This window comes from Callorhinus ursinus, unplaced genomic scaffold (assembly GCF_003265705.2).
Source record: "Callorhinus ursinus isolate GAN/ISIS: 27379988/994484 unplaced genomic scaffold, GSC_fseal_2.0 scaffold4, whole genome shotgun sequence".
Lineage (NCBI taxonomy): Eukaryota > Metazoa > Chordata > Mammalia > Carnivora > Otariidae > Callorhinus > Callorhinus ursinus.
Window position 1 is genome coordinate 6,711,361 of NW_027397066.1, and position 23,665 is coordinate 6,735,025.

A 23,665-nucleotide genomic window follows, 5' to 3' on the forward strand; every position below is an offset into this window, starting at 1 on the left:
TGGTGGTGGTGACAGTGATGATGATGATGAAGGTGGTGGTGATGGTGGTAGTGGTGATGGTGATGATGGTGGTGATGCTGGTGATAATGGTGGGGGTGATGGTAGTGGAGGAGGATGTGGTGGTGATGGTGGTAATGGAGGTGATAGTGGTGATGATGGTGATGGAGGTGAAGGTGATGGTGGTGGTGATGGAGGTGAAGGTGATGGTGGAGGAGGTTTCAGTGCATGGTAATGGTGGTGTTAGCAGACAACTTATCTAGTGCTTACCAAGTAGTAGGGATCCTTCTTATCTCTTTATGTATATTATATATTTTTATAATAACTCATTGAAGTAAATGTACTATTATTATCCTTAATCTAAACATGAAGAAGCTGAGGCACATCACCAAGTGATGTTCAGGGACCCCCAAAGGGATTATTTTGCCCAATAGATCAGGTCTATGATTCTAGAACTTGAGTTCTTCCCACTAGCTTTACATCAGTGCCTCTTGATGTAAATCATGGCACTCAGGTCAGGCAGATGCTGTATTACCCATTTTACAGCATTTTATAGAGTGCGTGTCGGTTTCAAGAAAGTTTTCCACCTGCAGCTGGGCACGGCTATTCTCAAAGCCCCTCACAGGCTACTTGTCTACTACAAATGCACTTGTCCCAGGCTGACTCACGGCACGTTGGGAGCACAGACGGCACACTCTGGAGCCACACAGCCTCCCTATGAGGCTTTGGGTGGAGAGTTAGGGTCTCTCAGCCTCGGTTTCCCTCTCCACAGATGGGGATGAGAACTGAACCTCACTTCATAGGACTGCTGGGGGCCTGAGACTGGATTGGCCCCACGCTTCCCTTGTCGCGCAGGGCTCTACAAAGCAGTGCTGGTGGCACTAATTCTTACTGTCTAGTTTTCCACCAGACTGTGAAGGCATCAAACATTTCTTTCCTGCCCTGGCCTCCTGATGCCTCTAGCATGGTTCCCGAAACACTCTGGGTACCAATCAATGTGCTTCCAGTGAAGCTGAATGCACCCCAGTTGTTAACCGTCAGGGAGGCTCTTCCTTCAAAAAAAACTAGTAGAGGGAATACATGGCCCAGTTAATAAACTGATGATCTCATTCACTGCATCTCAGCTCAGAATAACTTTTCCTGGCTCACCAGAAAGGCAAAGACACTTAAGGTACAAAGAAACAGGAATTAGCGGCAAAGTCACACCATAAGCCAGAGGATATTTGCGTTTCTACCGGAAACACACACACTGAGAGCAGCTGGGCTCATGGAAACACTGGCTGACCACGGACCAGCGTGGCACCTTGCTGCTGAGGGGGCAGTGCCACTGAGGGACAGACGTACGAGGACTCAAGTCCCAGAGCCCTGGCTTCCTCGCCAGGTGACCTCGATCAAGTCAATTAGCTTCTCCTCGTCTCCGCTTCCTCCGCCTATAAAACTGAGGGTAGTAATTGCTGTCTATTTCTGGTGCAGTGGGAAGGACGTTATTACATGTAAGGGCCCGGCCGCACGTGTGGTCACTTGACAGGCACTTAATAACAGTCAGCTTCCCTTCCCTGATGCTCCTCGGGCCCACTGGGGCTAATCGTCCCTCAAAAAACGAATGAGAAATGATAGGGCTGTGGGAAAGAGGTGGCATGGTCATGATGAAGGGCCTGGGGCCACAGATGGGATGGTAATAATACCTCCTTCATACAGGAGCCGGGCACACACGGAATGTGTGTCAAATGCTTAGCAGAGTGCCCGGCATACAGCAGGCTGTCAATACATGGTGACTGTTCTTACCAGCCTGTCGTGAAATGACATGGCAACATGAGATGCTGTGGCTAAACTGCCGGTGAATGAGGAGGGGGTCTACATGAAAGCCGCCACCCCCCAGTTTGCTGGGGACTGTCCTGGTTTTAGCACTGCAAGTCCTGTGCACCAGGAACACCCCGAGTCCCAGGCAAACCAGGGGGTAGGTCATCCGAGGCCCGTGGTGCTGCACCAGGCGTCCCACACCACTGAGTGGCTTCTCTCGACCTATGACTCCAATCCCCTGCCACTCTTCCTCCCCAGGGGCTCCAGCCTTGGGGTTTACTAGACGCTCCGTGGGCATACTGACTGTGGGATATTGGCCTTTGTTGCTTTCTTTATTTGGAACCTGGATTGTCAGAACCCCCTAAGCTGGCCCCCGACAGGCTTCCTGTCTCACTACCCCCTTGGACATGACCTCATTTGGAAGTTGTCTGCAGAGATAATCAAGTTAGGGTGAGCTCATCCTGGATGAGGGTGGGCCCTAAGTCCAGTGACTGGGGTCCTCCTAAGAGGCCATGTGAAGACACAGAGAAGGAGGCCGTGTGAAGGTGGGGTCAGAGACTGGAGTGGTGTTGCCACAAGCCAGGGAAGGCCAAGGGTGGCTGGCAGCTGCCAGATGCCAGGAGGGCAGAGCATGGAGCAGATTCTCCCTCCGGTTTTGGACTTCTGGCCTCAGAACTCTGACAGCATCACTTCTGTTGTTCGAGGCGCCCCAGTTTGTGGCCCCAGGAGAGCAGCGCGCCTCCTCACTGAGGCCTTCCCTGACCACCTGCTGCAGTCGGCCCCTTCCCAGTGCTCTCTGTCTCTGCATCCGGTCCTAGCTTCTCCCAGCACTTAGCGCTTCCTGAAAGTACCTAGTCTGGTACTTACTTTACCACCGGTTTCCCCACCCGAAGCCACAGTGAAGTTTCGTGAGAGCTCAGTGCCAGCCCCAGGACAGGTGCTTGACAGACATGTACTGAATGGGTCCCCACGCCACTGTCGCTCTACTGTTATTTATTTAATCGAGGCTGCAGAAAGGCCGAGTGGCGGGGCACCAGTGGCTGGGACTTGCACACCCCTGCCAGGCTTGTCCTCGGTTGCAACTGTGGTCCACGGGAGCAGGCCCCAGTGGGCAGCTGGAAGGGGGCAGAAACTGAGAAGCGAGCAGAGGGCAGCGTGCCCCCCGCTCCCAGCTAAAACATCAACAGTTCCAATGTACCGAGCCTGCTACAACTTCCGAGGCCTTCCCCTTCCTCGGGGCACATGGCCCGATGGTGCGCGAGGGGTGGTCAGGGACACACTCCCTCACACGGGGCGAGCTTAGCTTCCCGATTCCTCCCAGAGTCCAGTTGGAGCAGCAGCTCTAAGCTCTTGAAAAGCAGAAGGGACCTCAGAAAATATTCTCCAGGGAAATCAGAGAGGCTGAAGGAGACACTTTAGGGACAACTGGAAATGTGCATTTTCCTACTGGAGTGCAGAAAAACTTGAGTCCAGTCAAAAGCATTTTACTGAATATAATAGTCTTAACTTTTGAAAATGAAAATATGACACATATCTTTAAATTGCACAGTGCAGTCTGGGGAATCATCACAAAATGCACACACCTGTGCAACCCTCACCCAGGTCAAGAACCAACCTATTCTACCAGCACCCCAGAAGCCCCCCACCCTGCGCTTCCTCAGAATCATCATCCTCCCCTTCTCCCCAAAGATCACCACCAGCCTGACTGCTTATCACCAAAGCTCCGTGTGTGGAATCATAAGGGGTGTGTTTGTCTCTCATCTCCTTGTGCTTTTCATGCATGTGAAATGCATTCATGTTGTAGCCTGAAACTGTAATTTGTTTGTTTTTATTACTGTGTAGTATTCCAAAATATGAGTATATCACACTTCATCCGCCTTCCTATTGATGGACACTCCGGTGCTTTCCGGTTTAGGATTAACGCTAATAGTGCCCCATAAACATTCTTACACAAGTCGTTCAGGGCACACTTATGCAAGTTTATATATACATTGCAACCATAAGATACATTTGTTCAGTTTTAATAAAGCCAATTTCCTTAAATTATCACACCAATTTACACCTTTATGAGAGATGTATGAAATACATTTTGCTCCACATTTTTGCCAATATTTGGCATTATTGGTCTTTTTAATTTTCAGCAGTTGTGGTTTTCATCTGCATTTCCTTCATTACTGAGATATTTTATTTTATTTTATTTTATTTTATTTTATTTTATTTTAATTCCAGCATAGTTAACATACAGTGTGACATTAGTTGCAGGTGTACCATATCGTGATTCAACAACTCCATACAACACCAGTGCTCATCACGACAAGTGCCCTCCTTCACCCCCAGCTCCTATTCCCCCCATGTCCCACCCACCTCCCATCCGGTAACCCTCAGCTTGTTCTCTAGAGTTAAGAGTCTGTTTCTTGGTTTGTCTCTCTCTTTTTCCTTCACTTATTTGTTTTATTTCTCAAATTCCACATATGAGTGAAATCCCATGGTATTTGTCTTTCTCCGACTGACTTATTTCACTTAGCATTATACTCTCTAGTTCCATCCATGTCATTGCAAATGGCAAGACTCATTCTTTTTGACGGCCGAGTAATATTCCATTGTGTATATATTCCATATCTTCTTTATCCATTCATCTGTCGAGGGGCACTTAGGCTGCTTCTGTAATGTGGCTATTGTAAATAATGCTGCTATAAACATAGAGGCACATGTATCCCTTTGAATTAGTGTTTTTGTATTTTGGAGGTAAACACCCAAGACTGTCATTACTGGATCATAGGGGAGTTCTGTTTTTAACATTTGAGGAATACTAATATGATTTTATATATCTTTTGGCCATTTTTCTGAAGATGCCCGTTCCATCTCTTAGCCATTTTTGTAAGAGGTTTTCAGTCTTTTTATTACTGATTTGTAGGAGTTCTTAATGTGTTGTGTATATGAGCCCTTTGTCAGTTTCATTCACTGCAAATATTCTGCTCTCTCTGGTTAGTCCTTTCATTAACTGATTTTTTTCGTATGAGGTCTTTAATTTTAACATCCTCCAATTTATCAATTCTTTTACTTTAAACTAGTGCTTTTCTCTCCTGTTTAAGAAATCTTCCCCTATCCTAAAATGGTGGAAAGATTATATTGCATGTTATCTTTTGGAATATTTACTGTTTTACCTCTCATCTTTAGAGCTACAATCCATGTGGGATTGTGTATATGAGGTAAAGCAGTGTTGAAGTTTCATTTTGAATGGAATGAAAATGTCGGAGTGTTGATATAGATGTAGCATTTGCCGTCTTGGAGAGTGCAGTCTGTGCTTTATCCCTAAGACAATTCCCCAAGGAGGAACGGCAGCAGAGAAATACACATACCAACTCTTGAACCACAAACCTCTGCTTTACATGAACAGCTAAGCTGTAGAAATGGTAACTTAAGCTATCACCGTAGAAATTTCATGGCCATACACATAAGCAAAAAGGTTCTCTTATGGTTGCCAAGATGAGTGCTTTCCTTCCTTGTTACCCCAAGAATCCATGTTTCCGGAAAGATGCAACACATAAAAGCATTCTGTTTTAAGCAAATTTCACATACAATTTTCCAAGCACAAAAACACAGGTGTATATGCACATCTGCTCTGTTCTTGGAGTCTGCAGCCCCCATCAAGCTACCACCGGAGCCCGTTCCCATAAAGCACAATCACAGCTGAGGACCAGCCTGCCAGGATCTGCAGTTCCCAACCCCAGGGGGTTCCAACTGATGTGACCAGCATTTGTTGAAAAGATCCCTTCAGATCTCCAGCCACCCCTTTGCCATAGGGAAGCATCCATATATGTATGGGTCAACTTCAGAAGTCTCATCTCTCTTCCAATGATCTGTTTTTCTGTCTTTGCCCCAATCGGTACTGTCTGAACCACGGTAACTCTCTAAGTGTTGATATCCAGTAGATTAAGTGCTCCCATTTTTCTTCTGGAAGATTATCTCATGAATTCTCAGCACTCTGCATTTCTATATACATTTTAGAAGCAGCTTGCAATTTCCATTTTACAAAACCTGCTTGGATTTGCTTGGGTTTGCACTGCATCTACAGATCAATACAGAGGGAACACCTTTATAATGTGGAGTCTTCCAATTTATGAACATGGAATACTTCCCATTTATGTGTCTAATTTTTCTCCACAATATTTCATAGACTTTTTGTAGATAATAAGGAGATGAGACATTGCACATTTCCCATTAGACTTATTCTTAGGTATTTAATGGTTTTTATAACATTTTAAATGGTATAGCTTATAAATTTCATTTCCTACAAATACAATTGCTTCTAGTGTATTGACCTTATATGGAAAGATATCTTTGCATTTAGTATTACAAGCATACAAGTATGATGACCTTTTATCCAGAGACCCTGGCAACAAACTCCACTCACACATTCTGAAGTTTATAGATTCTTTTAGATGGTTTATACATTCATGACATCTGTGACAGATGACAGTTTTAGTTCATCTTTTCCAATCTTTATATCTTACATTAAAAATTTTTTTGTTTGCCTCACTGCATTAGCTAGGACCGCTAGTACTATGTTGACTCAGAGTGGTTGATAGCATGTATCTTGTCTGGTTCCGGAGCTCAGAGAAAAACCTATTAACATATTATACTGAATATGATGACTGCTGTAGGTTTTGGTAGGTAGCCTTTATTAGTTTAAGAAAATTTCCTTCTATTCCGAGTTGGCTAGACATGTTTTTACATTTTTCTTTACCATAAATAGATACTGAAGATTATCAAATGACTTTTCTGCATATATCAAAATAATCATATGATTTTGTCCAAAATGTATTCTGTAAATAAGGGGAATTACCTTGACTGATTCTCAAAGGTCTCGACATATTATCTTTTTATGTTTTATTGTTGAAATACTATTATGTTTATTTTTGAAATTGTTTGCTAATTCTTTATTTGGGATTTTTTTTATATCTATGTTCCTTAATGACATTGGGCATGCAATTTTTTTCCTGTAAAGTTCTTATTGGGATAGGATATCAAAGATACGCTCATCTCATAAAATGAGTTGGGAAGTATACCCCCTGGAAATGTTATACAGAGTTGGCATTGTTCTCTCTTAAAGAAAACTTGAATCTCTTTTGTTGGAAGGTTTTTAATTATATGTTCAACTTATTTAATAGAATAGGACTATTCAGATACCCTATTTTTTCTTACATCACTATTGGTTAAGTTTTTTCTTTCTAGGCATTTGTACGTTTCATTTAAGTTTTCAAATATATCACATCATGATATATTCTTATCTCTCTAATGCTTCAGGATCTATCCATTTAATTCCTAATATTAGTTATTAATTCCTTCTCTCTTTGTGAACAGTCTCATAAGAGGTTTATCAATATTATTAATCTCTTATAGAATTTACTTTGGTCTTGCTGATGCTCTCCAATGAAAATCCCCTTCCAACTTCTTGAGAGGCAATCTTAGGTTATTGACTTTTAGCTTTATCTGTTTTAGATATTTGCATTTGAGGTTATAAATTTTACCTGAAATATGGCTTTACCGGCATTCCACAAATTTTGGTATGTCTTATGTAGTGTTTTCATTATCATCTAATCCAAACCCATTTAAAAATTTCCTTTGTGATTTCTTTATGTCCCTCCAGTTACTCGAAAATACATATTCATTACTTAGCATGTACGCCGCTTAACATCTTAATTTCCAAACATATGAGGATTTTCTACTTATATTTTTGTAATTACCTTCTAATTTAATTCTATTGTGGTCATGGAACACAGTCTAATTTTAATCCTTTGAAATGTGTTGAGACTCGCTTTATGGCTCATCATATGGTCATTTTTTTATAAACAGCCCATGAATGCTGAAAAGGAATGCGTGTTTTAGAGTCCCAAGGTTTAAAGTTCCACATACATTAATTAGCTCATATTTGTTCACTGTGTCACTCAAACCTTGTACTACTGATGTTTTGTCCACTTGTTCTATCAGTTACTGAGACTGTATTTCTCATTTTAGTTTGGCTAATTTTCAGTGTATACTCATTTTCAGTTTATACATTTTGACGTTTTATATGAAGTGCATATCAACTTTAAAATTGTTATATTGCTGATGAACTGAAAGCTTCAGCATCATGGAATCTCTCTCATGTTTAGTCATCCTTCTTGCTTCAAGCGTTGCTGTGCTGGATTTATAAGCGTTGGGTTTTTCCTATTATTTTATTTTCAATCTTCCTGTATCTTTATATCTAAGCTACAAACAGCTTATGCATAGGTATTTGTTTTATCCAATGTAACCATTCTTACCTTTTAATTGGAGTATTGAGTCTATATTTATTGATATACTTGTGTTTAAATACATCATCCTACCATTTCCTGTTCTATGTGGCACTCCTATATTCTGTTTTTTTTTTAATTCTTTATTTGAACTCAATTTAGTTGGAATATATTCTATTTTCTCTCCTTTCTTGCCTTCTCCTGGATTATGTATTTTTAAGTCATTTGATTGTTCTATGTTATTTCCTCTTCTTTTAATAATTGCTCTAGAGATCATTTCATGAATCTGTGTCTTAGTGAAAGCTAATATAAATTAGTACTTTTAGTATTTCCCGGACAATGCAAAGAATTAATACACACCAACTTCACTTACTGCCTTCCTGATTTATATGCTATTTTAATTATGTATTTTAATTTTTTCTCTCTGTCCTTTTTCCTCTTCACACAGATACACACACACATATACACACAGACTCAGACACTCAGACACACACAGACAGACACACACAAACACACATAGACTCAGACACACATACACACACTCAGACACATATACACAGACATCACACTCAGACACACACAGACACATACACACATACACAGACACACACACTCAGACACACACAAACTCAGACACACAGACACATATGAACACATGCAGAAACACACACACAGACACACACGGACTCAGACATAGAAGCACACATAGACACATATGTGGAGACATGCACACACGCAGAAACACACATATACACACAGACTCAGACACACACACGGACACACATTCAGAGACACACAGGCACACACACACCCCTAAACAGTACCTGAGCGTTGTCAGGTAGCTTTGTTGTTATCTGTACGGTACTTGTGAGGAAACGGAAGCTCCGAGGGGTAAAGAAGCCTGTCTGAGGTCACCCAGCTGGTTAGCAGCAGGGCTGGGGCCAGAATCCATCCTCACATGCTCTTTGTCGAGTTTAAATTTGACTCAAATCATAATAAATGAATAATACTATTAGTGTTTTTACTAGTTTCCTACTGCTGTTGTAACAAATTGCCACAAACTTAGTGATGTAAACACCACAAATGTATTTTCACACAGTTCTGGGGGTCCCAAGGCTAAAATGGGACTTGGGCTACAATCAAGGTGATGGCAGGGCTGTGATCCTTCTAGAGGCTCTAGGGGAAAGTCGGCTTCCTGGCCCTTCCCAGCTTCCGGAGGCACCTGCACCCCTTGGCTCGTGGCCCCTCCCTGCTGCTGCATCTGAGACAAGAGCACACAGTGTCTGCTCTTACTCTCCCATCTCCTTTCTCTGGCTCTGAATCCTTCCCCTTTCACTTATCAGGACTCCTGTGATCTTATGGGACCCCCCTGGATTACCCAGGGTAAGTGCTCTGTCTCACGGTCCTTAACTTAATCACATCTGCGAAGTCCCCTTGCCGTATCAGCTCGCATTTGCTGGTTCCAGGGATGAGGATGTGGCCCCTTTTGGGGCAGTAGGCAGAATAATGATAAATAACAAATAATTTGCTTATAAGAGCAACCCACAGTCTTGCTGGGAGCCTGTGCTGGGACATAATTGGTAGGTCCTTGGGGCATGGTACACCTAAGCTGATGGCACTGGACAGGGGGGCCAGTGTTTCTGCCCTATACTCTTAATTCACAATCTCCTAGTCTGTGATTTTTTTTTTTTAAGATTTTATTTATTTGAGAGAAAGAACACAAGCAGAGGGAGAGAGAGGGAGAAGAAGGCTCCCTGCTGAGCAAGGAGTCCAATGTGGGACTCGATCCCAGGACCCTGGGATCATGACCCGGGCCGAAGGCAGCCGCTTAACCGACTGAGCCACCCAGGCGTCCCTGTGATGTTGTTTAATGTGTAAACAATACAACTATGCGTGTCATGTGCACTCCAGAAGCTTCAAGAGAATGCTCAAGATAGTCGCTCTAAGGTGAGTACAAAAAGGAGCCAAAGCAGATTTTTTAGAGGTGGTTGCAACCTCAGCTCCCAGAGTCCAATCCTCCTTACTTTCTAGGTGACATTACTGGCCCAGAGAGGTAAAATAATGGGCCCATGGTTACCTGGCAAGTCAATGGTAGAACCAGAACTTAAAGTCACATCCTTGACCCCGATTTCATGTTCTTTCCATGTCATATGCTTCTCTAAAAGCTGCTCCAATATGTCCACCAGAGACCACCTACTGTGGTAGCCGAGCTTGTCCATCAGAGAGCTCCTAATGCCGTGGACATGGACTTGCACCCCTGCGAGCACGGGCTGTACTGGGACAGCTTGGCAGGAACCTGTCCAGTGCAATCTTCCACAAACACAAAACAGCTCTGTACCCTTCTACTTTGACCTTACCATCTGCATGGATTTTGCCTCTAACACCAAGCTGCATCAAGTCTGTTTCAATGTAAAAATGTGTTTCTTTTTTTGCCAAGCTTTTTAGAGAAAGGACACTTGGGGAAGGTGTCCTGGGTTTCTACTATGGTTCCAAATACTGCCCACAAACCTGGCTTGAGCAGCACAGCCTTCTGAAAATCCTCCAGGCTTATCACTTGGCTTTAAATTATTTATTATAAGCAGGACAGTCAATTCATCTCCTGGCCAGCAATTTTCCCTTTTTCTGACCAAATGCCTTCCTTTAAATACCTGCAAGTCCCCGTCTCTGCTTTGAGAGGGTTTGATGAGAATAAATGACATGAAGCCTCCACGTCTTGGCCCACCTCCAACAGGCTGCGCTCCAGAAGTCAGAGGAGTCTGTTTTTCTCTCCCCTCCTTGTTCTTACTTTTTTTTTTTCTGTTTCTTTTTGTAAAACTCATCTGAAAAGAGGTCTAACAGACATCTGACTTGAATATGGGGCTTTGTAAATATGGCCTCTCTCTTCAAGTCCAGCCTATTTTTCATTAAGGAAACTCAGAGAGAAACTAGGAATGTGCAGTACGGGTCACTTCCCCCAGAAGACCTAGAGAGGCAAAATGACTAGATAGAGGCTAATGGAGAAAATGTAAATCTGCCAGAAAAGGAGACCCACCGCGGCCTGTGTTGGGAAAGGCCATTCATTGCACATCTCACCAAGCCTTTGTCCTGCGCAGGCAGGGCCCTTGAAACCAGGCATCTCGGGCCACACCCGGGATCTGTACCTTATTAGCTGGGAATGAAAAGAATAGCACCAAGAATGGCAATGATCCCATCACCACTCCCGGCGATGGGGGAAGGCACTATAGGTCTGGAATGTACCAAGCGCTTCACGCCCATCAGTTAATTTTTGCATACCACCACGGGGAGCTTTTTGATTAATCCCTTTTGCCTGGTCCAGGAAAGGGGCTAAGACAGTGAGGCAGAACGCTGCTGTGGGGCCCCACTGGTTCACAGCACCCCCTGAGTCTGCATCCTTGCGGGTTCAGGTCCCTCCGACATTGATGGTGCCCCTGGTCATGGGACTTGTCTTGGCCAATGGGACACTGACAAACGTGCCACGAGCAGTGACTTGACAGGTGCTTGCACGTGGGGTCCTGCCCCTGGTACCACTCTTTGGCACTCTGAGAATCCCGAGGGAAGACTGGGCCGCCCTACATATGGCAGGCTGAGAGGCCATGTGGAGGTGAGATGAGCGGGGCCTGCTGGGATCCCCTGAGACCAACCCAGCTGCCAACAACCAAACAGGTGAGTGAGACCATCTGAAGTCACCCTGCTGCCCGCATTAGAATGGCCCCACCAGCCCAGGGAACGCCAAGCTCAGCAAAACGGTTATTGCTTGAAGCCATTACCTTCCCGTTGTTGTTGTTGTTGTTGTTTTAAATGTAGCAAAATCTAACTGATACAAAGTAATGAAATTAAGCTAGGTGAGTGGGAAAACGCAGTCAGTGTGAACACGCAGCCCTCAGCCTTCACCACTTTGCTGTCCCACGCCTCTGAGCCTCAGTGTCCTTGATGTAAAATGACAAAATAACAGCCCTTCAGCATTAGCAGGTGATCAGAGCAGAAGAAACCACGAACAGGACTGGTTAATTGTAAAACACCACACAAACTCCAATTAACATTTTCTATAGCTAACTCCTTTCTACTTGAATACCAAGACAGAGCAGTAATTTCACCCCAAGTCTGGTTATTACTAGTCCTGAATATTACCTGCCAGCAGAGCAGGGAAGGGACAGGCAGTCTTCTGCCCTGACCTTCCTCAGGCCCTCACTCTCCAGCTTACCTCTCCCTGATGTATACTTGTTGTTTAGCTCACTCCCAAAGCCTGGTGCCTGCAGCACGCAAGAATCAGCAAGGAAGGGAATTAGCCTTTAACAAGCTCACAGGTTACAACAGCATTTGGCAGATTTTATATATACGTATATATATAAAAATATGTGCGTGTGCATATAGACACACACATATACATACGGCATCATGTCAACGTTATGACAGCCCTTCAAAGTAGGTATTGTTATTGCCGTTTAACAAATGGGGAAACTGAGGCTCAGAGTCATTAAGCAACTTGCCAGAAGTCAGTAATGGGCAAGCAGCAGAGCTCCAACACAAAGGCAGACATTTCTAATCCAAACGCTTGCAGTCTTTCCACAAGTGCCTACAAGTAATACCTTACAGACTTGCAATATTTAGAAAAAAAAGTAGGGTTGGTTGGTTGGTAGGCTGGTTTTAACAATATGTTTTGAGGCTCCTGCTCTCTCACACCCCGCAGCCAGTAGCCAGGGGCACCTTGCTGCCTCCTGGCCGCCATCCTGCCCCCCATGGCTCTCTCCCCTGGACAACTGGCACCCTGATCCCACTCCTGCCCTCCTTTAAACTCTTCTCTACGCAGAAGCAGGAGGAATCTTCCTGAAACACGAAACCAGCTCATGTCACATTTCTCTCAACCCTCTTCTGGCTTCCCATCACCCTCGGAACAAATCCCACAGGGCGCTACATGATGTGACCGGCCCCTCTTCAACCTCATCTGCAACCACTGTCCCCCAGCTCACCGAGTTCCAGCCATGCTGGCCCCCCACTCTCCCTTCAATGTACCAAGCACGACTTCATCTCAGGGCCGGTACACTCTTCTCTTGGTCCAGAACCCAACTCCCCTGATATTCACTTGGTTCTCACTCTTGGTTCATTCCAGTCTCTGCTCATATGTTTCCTCCACTGAGTGGTTCTCCTTGGCTGGACTATCTAAAATAGCCCCCACTATCCTCCTGTCCTGCTTCATTTTTTCCCTAGGGCTTGCTACTGCCTACCTTATGTATCCAGTTATGTATCCATCCACCCACTAGAATGTAAGGTACAGGGGTAGGGACTGGGGGACTTCATTCACCACTGTGTCCCCAGCATGGAGAAGAATGCCCGGCACAGCAGGTGATCCATAAACGAATGCTCAGGGAATACATGAAAGAATGAATAAGTCAGAGGCCCAGACAGGAAACACAACCCTCATCAAAAACTCCCTGGAAACCACAGACAACCTTGGAATATGAATTTTATAGTGAAGATGACAAAGCAAAAGGCATCACATACTGAAGACAATCCAGGTCTCTGGAGTTGACTTGGATCTCTCCCACTTAGTATTTCTCAGTTAGCATGCTTGGAGCCTCATGAGTGGTTCATCTCATGGGACTGGCCCCCTTTATGCAGACTTTTTGCATCCTTGGTCCCTGGCAACTCAATACTAGTAGGAGCCCGGTCACGTGACAGCTCCAAACACCCCTCTTAAACACCACCGAAAACCACTTTGAAACACCCCTGAGGATCATGACCAGCTCTGCCTTGGTGAAGGCTCACCTCCATCCACGCCCATGATGAAGCGTCCCATAATGAGCATTTCGAAGACTCCTGCCTGCAGAGAACAGGCCATCAGCAATGCAGCAGAAATTGCAAACCCATTGTTGACCAGCAGAGTGTACTTCCTGGAAAAAAAGGGTGGTTTGATGAGAAGGTCCATCATGAGGAGGTCAACCTACCCATCCAAGGAGTAGGGGTCAGGCCCTTCAAAATGGTCAGCAGAGCAAGACTCAGGCACAGTAGAAAAGCGTTGGCCTAAGGGTCAGGAACAGGGGCCAGAGCCCCAGGAGCCCCCACTGCCCCCTTTGGCTGTGTGACCCTGACCAAGGCATCCCTTCCTCTGGGTTCACCACCAGGGCTGATTAGGCACTGTTGCAATCTATGAACTCCCCGACGCACCTACTCTATGGCACCAATTCCGAGACCTTCACTTAACATTTCTGAAGTCAAGGTGTGTCTACAGTCCATGAGTCAGAACTCAAGCAGGGAAATGGAAAGCACTCTAGTGCTTTTAACAGAGAGAATTTAACATAGTGACTTGGTTAGGCAGGCACTGGGGAATTGAGATGTCAAAGGGGGATCTCTGAAGAGGGGTGCTGCCCGTATGGTGCTGACACTTTGGGGGGCTTGGAAGAGGGGCCCTCAACACCTGGCTTACCTTCAAGGGCGGGCAGCGGCCCACTGGGGCTGCTACTCTGAGGGGCACCATGTTCTGGGGAGGAGACATAAGCTGGCAACTAGACTCAACTGCCAAGTTCACTGCTGGGACTGGTAGGAAATTCAACCAAACCAAAAGGACCGAGCTCCTTGTCCCTCCTCCTCTAATTCCCCTCTTGTCAAAGGGCAGATGAGGCATGCAGGTCCCAGCCCCTGCATCACAGAGCAGAGCACTGAGGGTAAGCTTGGAGCTGAGAGATAATAGCTTAATAACCAGCACAGTATCCTATACCTTTAATTGGCAGGTTTTCTCTTTCTCTTTCTCCCTCCCTCCATCCCTCCCTTCCTTCTCTGCAGTTCATGTAACAGTGTTTCTTATATGTGATGACATCTTCAATTTGATGAACTACAGCACTAATTGTGAGGTTGAACTAATCTCCTCGAACACGGTCAGCCAAACCCCTATGGCAATATTACTATTAGCCGCTCTGTGCCACGACACCAATCACTCGTCCGTGAACATATCCCTAAGACCTCATGCTTGAGAGGCGTGACTTGTTTGGGGGCCTCGAGACCTGGGTCCCTGCACCAGTTGTAGCTTTTATGAGCTAGGTGACTTTGTACTTGATTGCTCTGTGTTTTCCTTTCCTCACTTACAAAATGATCATAATAGCTCACACTTACTGAACTCTTGCTATATGATAAACGCTGTTCTAAGCACTTTACATGAATAGCTCATTTGCTGCTCAAAATGATCCTATGAGGTAGGTACTTTATTATCCCTATTTTATAGATACATTCACCAGGATATAGACAAGTTGGAAATTTATTTTAGGTCATACAGCTAGTGAGTCAAGAAGCTAGAGAAAAACATCATAGCTTCTCACAGGATATTTTTTCCCTAATGATTCAATGAGTTAACAAATATTAAATTATTTTGTAAATTGCAAGAAGCTAGGGACTTCTAAGGGGCCTTTGTTATTACTTTTGGGAGTTAGGAACACTTAAATTCCAGGCTGGGGCTCTTTACCCTAGTTGTTACTTATCTCAAACTTTCCATTAAACTTTTTCCCCTTCCTACATCTTCTTGGAGAATCCCAATGCTAATGACTTTTGCAGCTCAGTGATGATGGTACAAAGACTACTCATTGCAACATCCTCTATATTGGTGCACAACTTCTAATGGTGAACAACTGAAACAACCCAAGTGTCCTTTAGCAATGGACTATTTAAGTAAATTATGCATCTGTATAACGGCAATTATGCACACACATCAAAGCACAAGTGGGAAGATCAAGATATATTGTTAAATGCAAAGGGCAGGGTACAGAACTTTGTGTATAATGTGCAACAATTTGTGTGATAAAGAAGTGTGTGTGGGGGGGTGGGGGTGCATGTGTGTGTGCATGCAGAGATAGACACAAACCTTGGAAGAGATACACAAAAAAGTGGCACCACAGGTTGCCTCCAGGAAGGGGATCTGATTGGACAGAAATGCAATGGAAACTTTCTACTTGACATTTATTTGGTCCTTTTGAAAGTTATGACACATGAATGTATTAATTATTCAAAATATAAACATAATCTCCCAGTCAAAAAATTAATGTAAATGGATGTCATAATGAGGGGAAATTATGATTTGGCCAAGACTTAAAATAGAAATTCTAATCTAGGCTGACCGCCCTTATTCCGACGCAGAAGGTCACAAACTCAGGCTTCAATACGATGAACCCAAAGGCACTAATTTCAGTGATTAGGGAGACCTCAAAGCCCAGTGAGAACACACTGGTGCCGCATGTCTGTGCAGTGCTCACGGCCCTTCCCTTCAGTCTTCAGAGGAACTGACATGTCAGCCTTAAGAAGAGAGCGGGGCGGTGGTGGGAAGACCTGCACCCTCACGGCATCGAGGGCTTTCACAAGCATATCCACTCGGCAAATATTTAACGAGTGCTAGACATTGGCTTTACCATCAAGAGTAAGTCATCCCTGTCCTCACCCTCACGGGGTTTTAAATCTAGTTAGGGACACAGAAAAACACAGTGTCACACAGACGTCAATGAGGAGTAAAGATATTGAGGCTGAGAGTGTATAAGTGGGACCTGTGCCTGTCACTGGCCTGTCTCTCCAGGGAGTCCTTCCATGCCCTGCTGTCTCAAAGGGAACGACATTTCCCAGGCTCCCTTGCTTCCCGGCTCCCTGGTAGGACTGGCCAATGAGAGGCCTGACGTTAGTCTCCCCTGGGGAAGAGGAGAGGCTTGGTATCTCCCTCCCTGTCTCCCTGCTCCCACCGCAGCAGGTGCATCTGCTCCATGGCCCCAGCCTTCTTTCTGTGGTGCCAGCCACCTGCCCCCCGCCACCGAGTGGGCCTGGCTCATGGGCCCCAGCAGTGCCCCCCCATCCCAGGCATGGTAGCAGCTTGTCTGTGAAAAAGGGATTTCTCACAACAAGCCAAAATGTTCTCCCTGTAGCTCCATCTCTGGTCCCAGTTCTGCTTCTTGAGACCTCACAACACAAACCCCTGTGGATGCAGAGTCCAGGGTAAGTCAAGTTTGTGAAGAGGTTGTTGAGAGAGGGGAGGCAAGAAAGGAATGAGGCCAGACTCAGAGGGCTCTTGGATGTTGAGCAGAACAACATGTTGCATAACCCGTAGACAGAAAGAAATACAGGGCTGGGTCAGAAATCAGACCTCGACTCCTATGCAGTCCAGTTAAACTGGACTTTTGAGGCTAGGATGATAGTCATGATATTCACAGCAATAATGTTGGCATTAGTTGGTGGTTCTCAGGGCTGGCGGCTCATCAGATCCACCAACAGCACAGAAAAAGAGAGACTCTTGGGTCCATCCCTAGAAAATCTCAATCCTTGATGCAGACTCAAGGAGAGAGCTTTAGAAGAGTCTAGAAAGAGCATGGCTTTTACATAAATTATCTCTTTTCGTTCATTTCCTCTTTCACACCTGTAGCCAGCAGCACCCGTGAACTGGACAACTCACAGAGAAGGAGATGGAGGTGTTACGAGGTCGGGGCCACTCGGATGTGGCTAAAACTGCCTGGACAGGGAAGACGCATCAGTCTCCTGTGCATGGCTGTCTACTACCAGAGAGAATCCACTCCTCCACCCCATCATTCCCCTACGAACACGGCTACTGTGTCTTGGCCCTCATCCCTCTGCAGCCACTGTCCCTTGTCTCAGCTTCCTTTTAGAGTGAAACGCCTTAAAGAATATTGTCTGCCTCCCCTTCTTTCCTCATCCCACTTTGATTGGATCCTTGCTACCACTCCCCGGAGACTGCCTTCGTGAAGAGCATGAGGAACACGCACCCTGACAAACACAGCTGACAACGCTGTCTCCCCCGGGACAGCTTCTCAGCAGCATCTGATATGGTCGACCATACGCTCTTTCTGGAAACACAGTCTTCTTGGGACATCTGGGGTCCCACCCCCTGTTTTCTCCCTGCTGACCTCCCCTTCTCAGTCCCAAAGCTGGTCTGTCCTCTCTCTCTACACTCCCTCCTTGGGTAATTTCAGCCAGTCCCGTTACCTTAATTGATGACAATTCCCAACTATATCTCTGGCCTGGACTCATCTCAGCCCAGACTTATATATCCAACTGCCTCCTCAGCATTTCCAGTTGCAGTCCAGCAGACATCTCAAGCCATGCATATTTGAAATGGAACTCCTCAGTTCCCACGGCTGACCCCCCAACAAATACATCCAAACTCCTCTTCCCTCAGTCTTCCCCATCTGAGTGAGTAAAGCCTCCACCTTCCTAGTGGCTTAGACCAAAAATCTGGGAATAATACTTCCCTCTCTTATTTTCCTTCTGACCTACATGCAATCCATCACCGATTCTTACTGATACTGCTTCCAAAACATATCCCAGAGCAAAGCACTTCTCCCATTTTCAGCCCACAGCGCCGCAGTGGTGCAGACCACCGACTTCTCACACTCTAACAAATGCAGGGGCCCTTGGGTAGCTCCAGCTTCCACTCGTGCCCTGCTGTATAACTCATGGTCCACACAATAGCCAGAGTGATCCTTTCCAAGCAAACACTGACATACTTCCCCTTACTTAAAACCTTCTAGTGGCTTCCCACTACAATGAGGATAAACTCCTCACCTGGGCCTACCAAACCTTGCATGAGATGGCCTTTGCCACACCATGCAATACTCGTGTTTTCATGCTCACAAGCCTTCCTGCCATCTCTTGGGAGTGCCAGGCTGCTCCCAAGGGTCATGACCCCTGTCCTGGGCACCCATCAATTCATTGTACGAGTCTTATCTCACTCAAGTGATTGAAATGCCTCCTCTGACCCTATCTGATGCAGACACTCCCCTCAGCGGCAGGGTCCATCCCCCATAACCCTATCACCCTTTCTATTTTTCTTTGCAGCCTCGACAACACAGGATATTAGCCCACATTTATTTGTGTTTACATTAGCATGTGCCCTACTAGAGTATCAGCTCCATGTGCACAGAGATTTTGTCTTGTTGCGGTAGCCCCGGCCACTAAACCCATTCCTGGCACACGCAGGTGCCCCATAACTCCTTGTTGCATAAACGAAGGAGTAAATTCTAGGAGGCTCATCTTGAGCCAAGCTTCCTCTTTGTTGCCCAGCTCTGGCCTGTTCTGAGTCTTCCTTTAGCTTCTAGGTCTGTGGGTACGACAAAGGCTATTCTCCTGAATCCACCTCCAGTAATGTTCCTGCTTGGACAGCCCAGCCACATGCTAACTGAGCAACCCTGGGCAGATTTCTAACATGCTCTGAGCCTTGGTTTCCACACATATAAAATGGATTTAACGGTGTCTATCTTGTAAGGCTCCTGTAAGAATCAGATGACTTATGAATAGTGCTGAGGATGGCCCCTAGAACTTATTTGGCACCTCAATAAACTAAAAAAGACATAAAATAAAATCCATGGTGATAGTAACAGTCACTGGGTACTTGCTATGTGCCAGGCACTGTTTTAAGTGCTTATACTCACTGGACACCCTATGAGTTAGGTAATCTTGCTACCGCATTTCCCACATGAAGGAAACAGATCTAGAACTTGAGTACTTGGTCAAGTTCACATACTATTAAATCGGAGATTTACCATCCCAGTAACCCTGAGACTAAGCTATCCACAATGGTGGCTGCCATATTTACTCACGGCCATTTATTCTCTCAACATTCATTCATTCAGCTGACATTCATTCACCCAACACACATTTGAGTGTGGACTGAGTGCTGAACACCATTCTAGGGTCTGGCATGTAGCTGTGAACACGCCCAAGTCCCTGCTCTATTCTTTTCAATAAACAAGTAAATATAAAACATATGTAGCATGTCAGATGGGGACAAGTGCTGTAGAGAAAACTAATGCAGGGAAGGGGAAGACGTTTGCACAGGGAGACATCTGGGAAGGTGACATTAAGCACAGACTTGAAGAAGGAATGTAGATGAGCCATATGGATATCAGGGAGCAGCAATCTTAGCAGGGAGGTAGAAAGAGTCAGGCGTGGGCTATTTTCAGGTATGCCAGTGAGGCCAGAGGGGCTGGAGGCAGGGGAGGGTAGCAGAGCAAGTAGTGGAATGAAGGCAGAGAGACGGGCAGGGGAGCTCCTGAGGGTCTTGTACGAGCCACCATGACAACCTGGGTTCCCACCTGGAAAGAGATGGGCAGCCACTGGAAGATTCTAAGGAGAGGGATGGGATGGCCCTGACATCTCATATTAACAAGACCATGCAGTCTTCTATGTTGACCACGGGCTGTAGAAGTAGGAGTGGAAACAGGGAGACCTGCTGGGAAGATCTGGCAAGGGGTCATGCAAGTGCTGACGATGATTAGGACCAGGGTGGTAGCAGCGGAGGATGTGAGACGTGGTCAGATCCTGGTGTGTTCTGAGGACAGCTGATGTGCTGTACAGATGGACTGGACAGAGGTGGAGAGAAAGAGGAAACAAGGATGCCACCAAGTGCTTTGGCCTGAGCTCCTGCACTGGATGCGATGGTGTACTTTGTGCTATGCAGAGAATGTGAAAATCACATTCTGGTCTGACCTGAAATATTTGCAAACAGGGCTGCACACCCTCTAAGCAAGTTCATCATATTAATATATTCCTTCCCAAAATAACCCTCAGCCTGACAGTGTCCCAGCGAGGATGGAAACCTTACTTGCAAACAATTTGCAAAGTTTGACTCACTGGGGTTCAGACATGGGGATTTTAATGATTTTTTTTCCATTCTTCCCGGGCGAGGAACATGGCAACAGAAACAAGGGAGACCAGGGCCATGCCATTTCTTTTTTTTTTAATTTTTTTTAAAGATTTTATTTATTTATTTGAGAGAGAGAGAATGAGAGATAGAAAGCAGGAGAGGGAAGAGGGTCAGAGGGAGAAGCAGACTCCCCGCCGAGCAGGGAGCCCGATGTGGGACTCGATCCTGGGACTCCAGGATCATGACCTGAGCCGAAGGCAGCCGCTTCACCAACTGAGCCACCCAGGCGCCCAGGGCCATGCCATTTCTGAGCACAGAGCTTCAGCAACCCCTGAGAACCCCACCTGGGACGCCTGACTCATTGTCCTGAGCTTTCCGTAGTGCAGAATCTTCCTGTGCAGCTCAGAAGATCATCAGCTCCCAGCAGAAGGGGTCAAATACGAGGAAGGGTGACGAGGTGGTGAAGAGAATGGAGAGCAGGCTACCTGACAAATGGCCGAAGGGACTCAGCACACTGAGCCTGGACGAGAGGACGCTCAGGGAAAATGCGAGAGCTTCCATTATGTCATGCTTTAGCTCAATGCACAGGACCAAGTGGTAGAAGACACAGGGAGTGTTTCAGTTTAGATTTAGAAAGTACTTTTGTAAAGGCCTGGTGGAATGGGGAACCTCTGGAGATACGGCTGCCACCACCCACCGTTCCAACAATTCTTTAGCCTAGCTCGACCTATACAGCAAGACCTTACCTTGTTTCCCCCAACCCTCACGCCTTCCCCGTGTCCGCCATTCCCGCTTACCTAGGCTGAACTCCATGATCCATCATTCTAAACAGCCATACACCCTCAGCTCCTTGACCCACTGACCCGCTTGCCTTCATTACATGTGTTTGGCAGAGCCCAACCCTGGTTAGATCTTGACCACCCTCACCCACGCACCACAGAGCTCAGCTTGGTTGGAGAAAAAACCCACGACTATGTTGACCGGTGTCACATGAAATTCATGAGCACCGATCTCAAGGGGGCTTTCGGGACCCTTAGCAGTCATTCTGTGGTTCCCTGGTTTGTTCAGTCTCCTGCTCTCCTACAGGACTATTTTGCACATCTTCTCTCTCTCCAAATCCCCTCTCCTCCTCCTCAGCTGATGACCCTGCTTTCTACGCCACTGAGAAAGCAGAAGCAATCCAGAGAGGATGTTACATGTTCCCTCCACATGGATCGACCTCCCTGCCTCTGTGCGTACCTGCTGTCTTCCCTCGTGTTCCTATGGATGTACTGTTCCTGCTCCCATCTGAGGCCGATCCCTCCAATTACTGACCAGTTCCCCTGCCCCTCTCACCTGCACAAGAACTGCATCAGCAAGTTTCATCTCTTGCTCCCGACCACCAATTATTCCCCCTCTGCTGGAACATCTCATCAACACACTGCTGGTAGCTCCCATCCTTAAAGGAAACTACACTCCTCTAGACTTGTTGTCTTAAGTGATTCTTCTCTCTTCAACCCACTCCAGTGGTGGTCTCCCCCATCGTGCCTTTGGCACAGCTCCTGTCAGGTAACCAGAGCTCCTTCACGTTGCTAAATCCACCAACCAGAGCTCAGGCCTTGTCTTCATTGCTAAACACAGGTGATCACCACTTCCTTCACGTGCGCTCCAGCCCTCACTCAGCAGCGGGTCTGCTCCTCCCTCACTGGCTGATCCTTATCATCTTCCCAACCCTCTCAATGTTGGGGGGGGTCCTGGTCTCAGCCCTGGAGCCCATTCCTTTGGCCTCTATACACCTCCTAGGTGATCTTACTTCCTGGCTTTAATGTCACCTATGTACTGACGATATCCAGACTGACACCCGAGCTCTGCGCTCCTCTGAGTGCTAGATCCATATATCTAACTGCTTGTGGCACGTCTTCACGAGGGGCTCTAACAGGCAATTCATGGTGAATATACCTAAAACTGAGTTCCTAATATTGTTCCTCCTTCCCCCCAAAAAACCCTATTCCTCCCATGGGCTTCCCTACCTCAAAACAAAATAAAAACAAAAACAAACAAAAACAACAACAACAACACACCACAATCCTTGCAGATACTCAGGCCCAAAATGTTAGCATTATTTTTTATTTCTCTCCCTCATGCCCCACATACCATACATCAGTAAGGCCTGTTTTCTCTACTTCCAAAATATGTCACAAACGCATAAAATTCTCACTGCCTCTCACTGTGTCTTGTTACAAACCTGGTGCAAACCAAATCACCTCACCTGGATGACTGCAAGATGCTCCTAACCAGCCTCCCCAGATGCACTGATAACAGCAAGACTTTCAAATTAAGTCAGGCCGACTCTTAAAACACTCCAGTAACTTCCCATCTTACTCAGAGTAAAAAATGCCCCACAAGGCCCTCTGGATCCAATCTCAGGGACCCCTTCAGCTTCATTTTCTACTCATTGACTTGGCCCCAGCCACACTGACATCCTGTCTTCTCTCCAAAGAAGCTGAGCCTGTTCATCCCCCAGGATCTTTGCACTTGCTGCTCCCTCTGCTGGGAGAGCTGTGACCCCAGGGACTTTATTCCCTTTGTTCACCCATGAGTGCTTGGCACATAGCAAGCGCTCGATAAATATTTGTCGGGAAAATAAATGCATGAGTGAATGAAAGTATGCAAGCAGGAGAAAAGTGGCCACCTTGGGAAGTTATAGTAGAAAAACCCTCAAGCATCAAGCAGCCCTCCATCCGTCCTTCCATCTATCCAACAAATGTCTATTGCTTGTCTAGGGTGTACAAGCTTCGGCGCCATGTGGGCTCATATATACTCATGGTTCCTGCATCAAGGAGTTCCCCTTGCAGGGAAAAGACAGAAATGTAATTGTAATTAAGTGGTAACAGCACAAAATGCTAAGTGATGTGACAGAGGGAAAGAGAAAGTCCTATGTGAGCCCAGAGGAGGCCAGTATTTGGTTCTAACAGACGAGTGGTGGGCAGTGTGC

At 46.0% G+C, this 23,665-nt stretch overlaps 1 protein-coding gene across 3 annotated transcripts in view; it reads right to left on the minus strand.

The window, feature by feature from the left end:
• The window catches only part of SLC2A9 (solute carrier family 2 member 9), a 228,784-nt gene that overhangs the window by 125,275 nt on the left and 79,844 nt on the right, over positions 1 to 23,665 (minus strand). For all 3 annotated transcript variants that reach the window (XM_073891428.1, XM_025887600.2, XM_025887599.2), the window contains one exon: positions 13,836 to 13,960. In XM_073891428.1, the coding sequence (XP_073747529.1) occupies positions 13,836 to 13,960 (125 nt within the window). The remainder of the gene's footprint in view (positions 1 to 13,835; positions 13,961 to 23,665) is intronic.